Below are 12,673 nucleotides of genomic sequence, written 5' to 3'. Positions count from 1 at the left end.
TTCAGCCCTCAGGGGCCCGCACCTTTAAGAAAAGGCAATGGTGTCTTTTGAATCAACACTTTAGTTGATTCCAGATGCAGTACCAGCGTCTGCCAGTAAGTCACGTCATGGCTGACCAGTGTTACAACCAGCGTGAGTTAATGAGAGTAATTACTCTCTGTACTGCAACAGGATAGGTACAAGATAATAATATACTCTCAGTGATCGAGACATGCTGAGGAATCGAGCATCTAGTATAGCTTTTGTTGAAGTTTGGCAAGGAAAGGAAACTTGTTTGAATCAGCTTTTCCTTAATGGCTAGGGGCAGCAGGGTGTGAGGTGCTGTGGCATTTCAGATCACTTTAAACCCCACGGGGTGGTTAGAGTGAGCATAGATCTGTCTCGATGTTACACAATGTATGCTTAGATTGAATGCTAAGAGCATCAGTGCGAGTTGTGAATGGAGCTGTGTTGGACATAAAGGCAAATGAGTACATACACTTTTAATCTTGTAATCACATGTGTATGCATACTTTAGTATGTGTATAATATATCAGTGTCATTGTGAGGCGCGTATTGTGCACACTTTACACGTCAGAAAAGGGGTTTATTTGTATAAGCAGGCAAAAGTGCAAGCATACTGAGTGGTACTGTGTTTGGTTTTGGAATCTGTTTTATTCACTCACAGGCTTGGGTGAGTTGGTAACTTAAATTATGGACAGCAGTGTGCTGTTAAGATGCATCATTGTTGAGATACAGTAAATTGGGTGATGGAATCGTTACTTAAAGTTGTGACTGATTTCTTGTTATATATGTGCCTGTTTATCTACTATGAGCGTTTGGAAAACATAAATACATGAAAAATGAGACACTGATGCATATGGTATGTCTGAGAGTTCTTTGCACATAATATTATAATGTAAATGGTATGAATTCGGTAGATATATGTAAAATGTTGCGTAACATCGTATAACTTAGGCTCGGGATATAATAACGTGGGGGAGGGGGACAGTTTGTGTACGCACACAGTTGATTTTCTGATGTATTCTAACAAAGGAATTATGATTTTCTGTGGAAGAAGTGATACCATATTCTTTTATTTATTTCATGTATTGTATTGTTTTAAGTAAAATAAAAAAAAATGTCAGTGATTGTAAACTTTATCATTCATGTAAAGCAACTTAACCTTGTATAAATTATTATTATATTATGTATAAATTAATCTTCAGGCTGCATAACTAGGGCATCTCTATAAGTATGTCATCAATGTCAACTTATCCTATATCAATTATATAACTTGATAGAAATAATTATTATTAATTATTGTTATTATTATCATCATCACCATCTCATTATTGGTAGTGGTGCTTTGTTCCTCAGGAAAACTATCTCCTAACGCGAGTCTTTACAGAAGCTCTAACTTAGTTGTGCACACTTGCAGTTTGTGTTACCTCAAACACCGTCGTTCCCTGCACGGCCTGCCACACTCACTCTAGTGTCACCTCAAGCACCGTCGTTACCTGCACGACCTGCCACACTCACTCTAGTGTCACCTCAAGCACCGTCGTTACCTGCACGACCTGCCACACTCACTCTAGTGTCACCTCAAGCACCGTCGTTACCTGCACGACCTGCCACACTCACTCTAGTGTCACCTCAAGCACCGTCGTTACCTGCACGACCTGCCACACTCACTCTTGTGTCATCTCAAACACCGTCGTTCCCTGCACGACCTGCCACACTCACTCTTGTGTCACCTCAAGCACCGTCGTTACCTGCACGACCTGCCACACATAACACATTCACTCAGCAAAGTTCACAGATCTTCAGCAACACTAAGCATTGTTTACATGTGAGTGAGTATGGTGAGAGTTTAGCTGATGGTTGCCTACGTGACATTGAGATGAGGGAAGTGGAGAAAGGTCAGTTCAGGTCAGGAGGAGGTAGTGGGTAGTGAGTGGGTGAGGCCACGTTGTCTCCTTGTTGGTGTAATTAAATCATATCAGTGAGTACATCGGATGTTACATCAATCCATTATAGCCAAGTACGTAATTTTTACCATAGTTTTAGTCCTGTATAGATAACGTTATGAATAGTCTAATTTTAGTTAGTACGGTATATGATGTTCCTTGACGATGTGACAAATCACGTAAACGCTTGGAATATTACTGTTTCTCAATGTCGTTTTATTATATATATATATATATATATATATATATATATATATATATATATATATATATATATATATATAATATTTATTTATTTATTATTGGGTTGGAACCATTTACCAGCTACCAGTTATTAGAAATGTTACACGATTGGTGTAGGCAGAGGGTTACTTGATCCAGTTTGTTACCTTGATCGTGGTTGGAATGCAGTGAGCCAACAACTGCTCAGTGTAGTAGTTGGTCAATAGAAGACGATAACGATGAAGCCTTCACTATGTTGAAGATTTCTACAATGATATCTGCTCACTCACTCGAGACCGGATACTTTAAGTATGGGAGGTGTGCTGATAGTTTACAGTGTGGCTAGTACCGTTGTTAAGGGTAAACAAGCCAGCTAGATCTCTGAACCCTCTAGCTCATGACTCTACCATGAGCATGCTAACTCCTTAACTCTTTATATTTATGCTTCATATTCTTACGTGTCGTAAGATTCATACTTTTAGATAGCATTATAGATGTGTTAGGGTTAACTTAATTTATTGTGCACTCTTGTGGGTCTGATTTTATGTTGTACTTTTCAGATAGGGGAGGTTCTGTCTAGGGAAGGGGGGGTTCTGTCTAGGGAAGGGGGGGTTCTGTCTAGGGAAGGGGGGGTTTAGTTTGCAGGGCTACGGTATGTAACACACTGTGCTCTTTTGAGTTAGTACCTTATGACGTTCAGTCATAGTACAGAATATCTGGTTTTACTTTTGATGTAGTTAGTACGGAAGTATGTATCAATTCTCTCCTTACTTTGGTTACTGTTTGTGTTTTCATTAGATAATTTTTGTTACATGATGTGTAATTATTATATCTGTATGTGGTATTATATGGCCATGGAAAGTTTATTACATTTGTTGACAGATAAAGCCTGTTTGTTATTTTTTATGTGCTGTGATGTACTTTTAAATAAAATATAAAAAAAAACTCTTTATATCAGTCAAACTTCTGAGTGCTTCGTGCTTTTTTTTGTAGCCAGCTAGGCCAGTGGCTAACGCGACGGTCTGGAGTTTTGAGAGACTGATCGCGAGTTCTACCCCCATCCGTGGTATGGTTTGTTTGCAATCGTGTTATTACGATTTCGTGAGTTATCTTGACGACTTTGAGGGGACTTGAGCTAGAGTTCGTCACGACCACGCTAGCTGGAGATTCGTCTGTAAAAACTTGCATTTGTGGTCACAGTGGTGCCTGTGCTAACTTTCCTATGGTGTAGAAATATACCTAGTTGGATGAATCTTTTTTTATAGCTAGCTGGTCCAGTGGCTAGCGCGACGGTCTGGAGTTTTGAGACTCTCTGATCGCGGGTTCTATCCCCACCCGTGGTATGTTTTTTTTTTCACTGTTGTAATTCTTGCCCTTATTCCCACATATCCATGTAATACTCTGCTCATTGATCATATATACTGTTATGGCTTCTTCTAGCATGCCTATTTAAGAGTTTCTCAGCTAGGAAGATTAGCTATTTCTATGTTTGTAAAAGTGTGTATCTAGCCCTTTGTGAGCTGCATCTCTGGCAAGTATTATTGACATTGACACAGATACTCCAAGACTCAAAGCATCTCAGTCCCACAAGCCTACAGAAAATCTGAATCACAGATCACCTGACTGTTGGTGGTAGGCCTGCTTCTTAACCGTACGGTAAAGGCTAACTATTCCTACGTTTCCCCCTAGTATTTAGTGGTCACATAACCAGGAATGAAAAAGCAGTAATGAGTATCACAAACGGGTCTGGCGCAGAAACTTGTATCCATGATTCGTTCGGAAGGACTCAAGCACGATGTTGGCAGCCAGAACTAATATGAAAACTGGGTTGGTCTCTGAGGTTAGTATATCGTAGGTGTTGAACCGCGGGTGCTTGTGCAAGAAGAAATTCCTAGCCTAGCCTACTCAGTGCAACCTAATATTAACCTATATTAAAGCCTAAAACTACATTATTAATTCTAATATTAACCACTAATAATTTGTATCTACCTTAAAGTGTAAATCTAATGATTAGTTGTTAATAATAATAATAATAATAAAAATATTTTATTTCAGCCTGTAAAATTATCAATGTTATTACAGCTTAGTGGCAAATTTTTTGATTCTGGTAGTGGGCAGCTGGTGCAAGACTTGACCGAGGCCGTGCAGGTGGGTCAAGTGACCCAGCTGGGTGACGAGAAGGGACCTTACCGGTGTAATGTTTGCGACCAGAACCTCGCCTCCAAGACCTCCATCAAGACCCACCTCACGACCCAGAAACACCAGAATAAGGTACTACAAGGCGCAATAATCTCTTATTTCCTTATAATAAAATTCGTCATCTTTTTCATCGCTTAATTCTCTAGTTCTTTTTTGCCATTATTTTGATTCTGTATTTTGAAAGATTTCTTACACTAATGGACATGTATTTCATATGTTTTTATTTGCATATACAACTTTTAAACGTCTAGTTTTTCCTTGCCTTCTGTTTATTTTATTATATCAATATGTCATTACAGGCTATAACCTCGGCTAAATTATTAATTGGCTAGGTTGCTAGGTTTCAATCCCTGTTGTCTGCACGAGAGTCATTAAGGTTGTGCACATCACCTGTCCACCGAGTCATTAAGGTTGTGCACATCACCTGTCCACCGAGTCATTAAGGCTGTGCACATCACCTGTCCACCGAGTCATTAAGGCTGTGCACATCACCTGTCCACCGAGTCATTAAGGCTGTGCACATCACCTGTCCACCGAGTCATTAAGGCTGTGCACATCACCTGTCCACCGAGTCATTAAGGTTGTGCACATCAACTGTCCACCGAGTCATTAAGGTTGTGCACATCACCTGTCCACCGAGTCATTAAGGTTGTGCACATCACCTGTCCACCGAGTCATTAAGGCTGTGCACATCACCTGTCCACCGAGTCATTAAGGCTGTGCACATCACCTGTCCACCGAGTCATTAAGGCTGTGCACATCACCTGTCCACCGAGTCATTAAGGTTGTGCACATCACCTGTCCACCGAGTCATTAAGGCTGTGCACATCACCTGTCCACCGAGTCATTAAGGCTGTGCACATCACCTGTCCACCGAGTCATTAAGGTTGTGCACATCACCTGTCCACCGAGTCATTAAGGTTGTGCACATCACCTGTCCACCGAGTCATTAAGGCTGTGCACATCACCTGTCCACCGAGTCATTAAGGCTGTGCACATCACCTGTCCACCGAGTCATTAAGGCTGTGCACATCACCTGTCCACCGAGTCATTAAGGCTGTGCACATCACCTGTCCACCGAGTCATTAAGGCTGTGCACATCACCTGTCCACCGAGTCATTAAGGCTGTGCACATCACCTGTCCACCGAGTCATTAAGGCTGTGCACATCACCTGTCCACCGAGTCATTAAGGCTGTGCACATCACCTGTCCACCGAGTCATTAAGGCTGTGCACATCACCTGTCCACCGAGTCATTAAGGCTGTGCACATCACCTGTCCACCGAGTCATTAAGGCTGTGCACATCACCTGTCCACCGAGTCATTAAGGTTGTGCACATCACCTGTCCACCGAGTCATTAAGGTTGTGCACATCACCTGTCCACCGAGTCATTAAGGTTGTGCACATCACCTGTCCACCGAGTCATTAAGGTTGTGCACATCACCTGTCCACCGAGTCATTAAGGTTGTGCACCGTCAAGCAAGGAAACTAAATCTCTAAAATGTGAATCAACTTTAACTATCATTATATTTACACTAACATATAAAGCATATATATATATATATATATATATATATCTATATATATATATATATATATATATATATATATATATATATATATATATATATATATATATATATATATATATATATATATATATATCCTGCTTTTATGACAATTTATCTCCATCTTTTTTTTCATGTTTATTCCTGGTATGATAACATGGTTTTTTTTCCAACTGTGACACTATTATCTATCCTGTTTCTGTTTCTTTCAACGATTTAATATTGGTTGGTTAGTTTTATATTTCAAGACTCGTATCAAACCTCTGGTGTTCTGGTTTTTTTTTTCTTATTTCATCATAAATATTTAAAATTTTTTTAGTCTAATTCTTTCACTTCCAAATTTTAATATATTCTCTAGATTATATTAATTGCTTTCCTCTCTCTCTCTCTCTCTCTCTCTCTCTCTCTCTCTCTCTCTCTCTCTCTCTCTCTCTCTCTCTCTCTCTCTCTCTCCCTCTCATAATTTTTTTGCCAATATATATTTCAAAGTTTCAAATCTTCCCCTTGTTTAATTTATTCTATAATTTCTTTGTCATTCCTCATTTTGTTGCAGTGTTGTCACTGTTTACATCATCCATTCAATGATTTTCTTGTCTTTTCCAGGATCAGGAGATTAAGCATAAGTCAGTCTAGAATCCATCGTTATTTAGTAAGCAATGAGTCGTAATACTTTGGTTTCTTAGATTTTCGTTTCCAGAATTATATTGAGAGGTTTTCTATTTAATATTTCTGGGAAAGTGCTTACATCTACGACTCTGTTGTCGTCACGTGAAATACACAAGAGGTGTGTGTGTGTGTGTGTGTGTGTGTGTGTGTGTGTGTGTGTGTGTGTGTGTGTGTGTGTGTGTGTAGTACATAATTCACTCAGAAATGGCGCTGATATTATTTGTATATTAATATTTCTATCCCGTGGAAGAGAGAGGGTAGGGAGAAAAGCATATCACACACACACACACACACACACACACACACACAGTAGTGGAGGCAGGAAGCATATATAGCTTTAACACGAGGTATGATAAAGCTCATGGAGCAGGGAGAGAGAGGACCTAGTAGCGATCAGTGAAGAGGCGGGGCCAGGAGCCGAATCTCGACTCCTGAAACCACAAATACGTGAGTACAAGTAGGTGAGTACAGTGCCTTTGACAACTAGTAACTAACATATATACACAGATACACAGACATATATAAGGGTATAAGGGACATTGAATATAAGAGGTCACTCGGTGCTAGCGACCACCAGTACTGGGGTTGGAATATCTTGTGGAAGTAAAAGTGTTGAGAAACACAGCGTGAAGAAAGGTACAAACCTGTCTTCAAAATAGTGATGATATGAGGTAATTCCTAAAGAAAAAGCAATGGTAAAGAGAGCTAGATAGAGAAGCAACGATCGAAATGATGGAGTATATAGCTGGAAAGTACCAGCAAGTAGAACAGAAATTTATTCCCAGAAACAGAAGCGAAGACAAGAACAGAATTAACCCATAGTTCACCCAGAGCTGCAGAGAGAAGAAATCTAAACGTGAAAAAGCCTGGAAGTAATATAGGAAGCAAATAACGCCGGAGAATAAAGTAGTGAGCAGAAGAGCCAGAAATGCTTACACATGGATAAGAAGAGGGGCTCTACGACGATTTAAGAGTAACATGGCATTGAAAGCCAAATATGAACCAAAGTTGTTATACGGTCACATCAGGAAGATGACAAGTGTGAAGCACCAGGGGAAGCTCACTAGAAACAAGCAGGATGTGTGCAAGGAGCTCAACAAAAGATTTACAAAGGTATTCAAATTAGAAACAGGAACGCTACTAGAGAGTCAAGGAGGAAGAGTATACCAACGAGTACTGGACACAAAACACAATGAGAGGTGAAACTACTGAGAGTGTTAAGTACCTCAAATGTAATGGAACCAAGTGTCTCCTCGTGGGTTCTGAAAGAGGGAACGGAAGAACTGTATGAACCGGTAGCCGAGATCTTGAACAAGTGAAGCTGTATAACCCTTGTAGGTTTAGCGCTTCATTTGATTATAATAATTCTACAAGTAAAGTGAAACAGGGCAGGTACCGGAGGTGTGAAAAAGAGCGAATGTAGTCTAGCTGTTTCAGAAAGTGACAGACAGGTAGCATTAAACTAGAGGTTAGTGTCACCGACATGCATAGTATACAAGGTTGTGGGAAAGATTATGAGAAGAATGGTGGAGTACCTGGGAAGAAGCAGGTTCATCAACAACACCCACCTTGATTTTAAAGACTGTAAATCAGGTCTCACAAATCTGCTGAAGTCCTATGACAAGTAAACGTAAGTTAGGTGAGTGCGCGCACGAGAGAAAGGGGAAGGATAGGTAGACTGTATATTAGAAAAAAACATACCACGGGCGGGGATAGAACCCGTGATCAGAGAGTCATAAAACTCCAAACCGACGCATTAGCCACTGTGCCAGCTGGCTACAATAAGATTCATCCAACTAGGTATATTTAAACACCATAGGAAGGTTAGCATAGGCACCACTGCGACCACAAATGCAATTTTTTACAGATGACGAGAGATTTGTTGTCACAGTGGTGCCTATGCTAACCTTCTTATGGTGTTTAAATATACCTAATTGGATGAAACTTATTGTAGCCAGCTGGCACAGTGACGCGTCGGTCTGGAGTTTACTGACTCTCTGATCGCGGGTTCTATTCCCGCCCATAGTATGGTCCGTTTGCAATCGTGTCATTACGATTTCGTGAGGTAAAATGTATAATTATAGACTGAATGAAGGCGTTTAGTACAATATTTCACAAGAGATTAGTGCCAAATAGATCAAGAAATACTTAACAGGAAGCTGTCAGAATGGGTGACAGTGATTAATGAGGTTCCGAAAGGTTCAGTGCTGTGACCAGTACTATTTCTTGTGTACGTAAACATGACAGGAAAACGAGTCAGAGGTTGTGGAATGTCTTCCTCTTACAGTGGTTGTAGCGCTTACTACCTCTTACAGTAGTTGTAGCACTTACTACCTCTTCCAGTGGTTGTAGCACTACCTCTTAAAGTGGTTGTAGCACTTACTACCTCTTACAGTGGCTGTAGCACTTACTACCTTACAGTAGTTGTAGCACTTACTACCTCGTTTAATACATTGTTCTACTCAGTTTACAACTGTATCATTTTGTTTCCCTATTGAAGGTTCAAGAGGTCTGAGCTTCGCTCAGCTTCGCTCAGACCTCTGCAACACAATTGTTCTCAAAGATTAAAGTTATACCTGAATTAAGGAAAGATCCTAGACTTCACCTTACGAAACAGACAAAGCAAATGCGATAATTATGGACAAGGTAGATTATAGTGGAAAAAATGAGCATGTTATTAGGAGACATGGGTACTTACGTGCCCCTTAACTCTGCTCCTTTTGCAACCTTGATAATCTGTAACTCATCCTCGTGTGCTGGCAGTGTTTGGTTTCTCGGGGACGATTGGGGGAATACTTTCTGACAAGCGTCTTGGCAGAAGCTCTCACTAACTTGATTGTTTTACTAAGTTGCAGTTGGGGTCACCTCGAGCGTCGTCATCACCCCCACAACCTGCTACACCCACCTACACTCCGCAACATCAACAGGTACGCCCTCATGCCTTCTTACGTCAGCCTTACGAAGGTAAACATTACTCAACTGACGCCTTGAAAGGTTAACATTACTTCGGTGACGATTACAGGTGGGTGGCGCAGGTGTTGGTGCAGTAGGTGGCCGGCAGCTGGTGCAAGACTTGACCGAGGCTGTGCAGGTGGGTCAAGTGACCCAGTTGGGTGACGAGAAGGGACTTTACCGGTGTAATGTTTGCGACCAGAACCTCGCCTCCAAGACCTCAATCAAGACCCATCTTATATCCCAGAAACACCAGAATAAGGTATTAAAAGGCGCAATAATTATCTTACACACTAGTGATGTTAGAGCTCTGGTAGTGTTAGTACTTTGGTGAAGTTAGTGCTGTGGTGTGAGAGTGTTAGTGCTGTTGTGTTAATGGTATGGTAGTGTTAGAGCTGTGGTGATTTTAGTGCTGTGGTGATGTTAGTGTTGTGGTGTTAATGGTGTGGTAGTGGTAGTGCTGTGGTGTTAATGGTGTGGTAGTGTTAGTGCTGTGGTGTTAATGGTGTGGTAGTGTTAGTGCTGTGGTGTTAATGGTGTGGCAGTGTTAGTGGTGTGGTGTTAATGGTGTGGTAGTGTTAATGGTGTGGCAGTGTTACTGGTGTGGTAGTGTTAATGGTGTAGTAGTGTTAATGGTGTAGTAGTGTTAGTGGTGTGGTGGTGTTAATGGTGTGTTAGTGGTGTGGTGGTGTTAATGGTGTGTTAGTGATGTGTTAATAGTGTGGTAGTGTTAGTGGTGTAGTAGTGTTAATGGTGTAGAAGTGTTATTGTTGTGGTGGTGTTAGTGGTATGGTAGTATTAGTGGTGTGGTGGTGTTAGTATTATGGTAGTGTTAGTGGTGTGGTGGTGTTATTGGTGTGGTAGTGTTAATGGTGTGATGGTGTTAATAGTGTGGTAGTGTTAGTAGTGGGGTGGTGGTACTGGTGTGGTGGTGTTAATGGTTTGGTTGTGTTTGTGGTTTGGTAGTGTTATTGTTCTGATGTTGTTAGTGGTATGGTAGTGTTGTTGTTGTGGTGGTGTTAGTGGTATGGTAGTGTTATTGGTGTGGCGGTGTTAGTGCTGTGGTAGTGTTAGAGGTTTGGTAGTGTAGTTGTGTGGTGGTGTTAGTGGTGTGGTGGTGTTATTGGTGTGGTAGTGTTAGTGGTGTGGTGGTGTTAGTGGTGTGATGGTCTTAGTGGTGTGGTGGTCTTAGTGGTGTGGTGGTGTTAATGGTGTGGTAGTCTTAGTGGTGGGGTAGTGTTAGTGGTGGGGTAGTGTTAGGGGTGTGTTAGTGGTGTGTTAGTAGTGGGGTAGTGTTAGTGGTGTGATAGTGTTATTGATGTGTTAGTGGTGTGATAGTGTTAGTGGTGTGATAGTGTTAGTGGTGTGTTAGTGGTGTGGTAGTGTTAGTGGTGTGGTAGTGTTAGTGGTGTGGTGTGTTAGTGGTGGGGTAGTGTTAGTGGTGGGGTAGTGTTAGGGGTGTGTTAGTGGTGTGTTAGTAGTGGGGTAGTGTTAGTGGTGTGATAGTGTTATTGATGTGTTAGTGGTGTGATAGTGTTAGTGGTGTGATAGTGTTAGTGGTGTGTTAGTGGTGTGGTAGTGTTAGTGGTGTGGTAGTGTTAGTGGTGTGGTGTGTTAGTGGTGGGGTAGTGTTAGTGGTGGGGTAGTGTTAGTGGTGTGTTAGCGGTGGGGTAGTGTTAGTGGTGTGGTGTGTTAGTGGTGGGGTAGTGTTAGTGGTGGGGTAGTGTTAGTGGTGGGGTAGTGTTAGTGGTGTGGTGTGTTAGTGGTGGGGTAGTGTTAGTGGTGTGGTGTGTTAGTGGTGGGGTAGTGTTAGTGGTGGGTTACTGGTGGGGTAGTGTTAGTGGTGTGTTAGTGATGTGATAGTGTTAGTGGTGTGATAGTGTTAGTGGTGTGGCAGTGTTAGTGGTGTGGTAGTGTTAGTGGTGTGGTGTGTTAGTGGTGGGGTAGTGTTAGTGGTGTGTTAGTGGTGGGGTAGTGTTAGTGGTGTGGTGGTGTTAGTGGTGTGATAGTGTTAGTGGTGTGTTAGTGGTGTGATAGTGTTAGTGGTGTGTTAGTGGTGTGGTAGTGTTAGTGGTGGGGTAGTGTTAGTGGTGTGGTGTGTTAGCGGTGGGGTAGTGTTAGTGGTGTGGTGTGTTAGTGGTGGGGTAGTGTTAGTGGTGGGGTAGTGTTAGTGGTGGGGTAGTGTTAGTGGTGTGGTGTGTTAGTGGTGGGGTAGTGTTAGTGGTGTGGTGTGTTAGTGGTGGGGTAGTGTTAGTGGTGGGTTACTGGTGGGGTAGTGTTAGTGGTGTGTTAGTGGTGTGTTAGTGATGTGATAGTGTTAGTGGTGTGATAGTGTTAGTGGTGTGGCAGTGTTAGTGGTGTGGTAGTGTTAGTGGTGTGTTAGTGGTGGGGTAGTGTTAGTGGTGTGTTAGTGGTGGGGTAGTGTTAGTGGTGTGGTGGTGTTAGTGGTGTGTTAGTGGTGTGATAGTGTTAGTGGTGTGTTAGTGGTGTGATAGTGTTAGTGGTGTGTTAGTGGTGTGGTAGTGTTAGTGGTGGGGTAGTGTTAGTGGTGTGGTAGTGTTAGTGGTGTGATAGTGTTAGTGGTGTGTTAGTGGTGTGATAGTGTTAGTGGTGTGTTAGTGGTGTGGTAGTGTTAGTGGTGCGATAGTGTTAGTGGTGTGATAGTGTTAGTGGTGTGATAGTGTTAGTGGTGTGGTAGTGTTAGTGGTGTGGTAGTGTTAGTGGTGTGGTGTGTTAGTGGTGGGGTAGTGTTAGTGGTGTGGTGTGTTAGTGGTGTGTTAGTGGTGGGGTAGTGTTAGTGGTGTTAGTGGTGGGGTAGTGTTAGTGGTGTGTTAGTGGTGTGATAGTGTTAGTGGTGTGTTAGTGGTGTGATAGTGTTAGTGGTGTGTTAGTGGTGTGTTAGTGGTGTGATAGTGTTAGTGGTGTGATAGTGTTAGTGGTGTGATAGTGTTAGTGGTGTGTTAGTGGTGTGGTAGTGTTAGTGGTGTGGTAGTGTTAGTGGTGTGGTGTGTTAGTGGTGGGGTAGTGTTAGTGGTGTGTTAGTGGTGGGGTAGTGTTAGTGGTGTGTTAGTGGTGTGATAGTGTTAGTGGTGTGATAGTGTTAGTGGTGTGGTAGTG

The 12,673-nt window shown here is 42.0% G+C and overlaps 1 protein-coding gene across 1 annotated transcript in view; it reads left to right on the top strand.

Annotated features, from left to right (window-relative positions):
- Positions 1–211: 211 nt before the first annotated feature.
- LOC128685580 (uncharacterized) overlaps positions 212–12,673 on the top strand; it is a 29,410-nt gene continuing 16,948 nt past the window's right edge. Inside the window, exons 1-5 of the mRNA XM_070088112.1 lie at positions 212–255; positions 1,405–1,831; positions 4,254–4,442; positions 9,454–9,531; positions 9,627–9,818. Coding sequence (XP_069944213.1) covers positions 212–255; positions 1,405–1,831; positions 4,254–4,442; positions 9,454–9,531; positions 9,627–9,818 — 930 coding nt within the window. The remainder of the gene's footprint in view (positions 256–1,404; positions 1,832–4,253; positions 4,443–9,453; positions 9,532–9,626; positions 9,819–12,673) is intronic.

This window comes from Cherax quadricarinatus, chromosome 23 (assembly GCF_038502225.1).
Source record: "Cherax quadricarinatus isolate ZL_2023a chromosome 23, ASM3850222v1, whole genome shotgun sequence".
Lineage (NCBI taxonomy): Eukaryota > Metazoa > Arthropoda > Malacostraca > Decapoda > Parastacidae > Cherax > Cherax quadricarinatus.
This window is presented reverse-complemented; position numbering and strand designations above follow the sequence as displayed.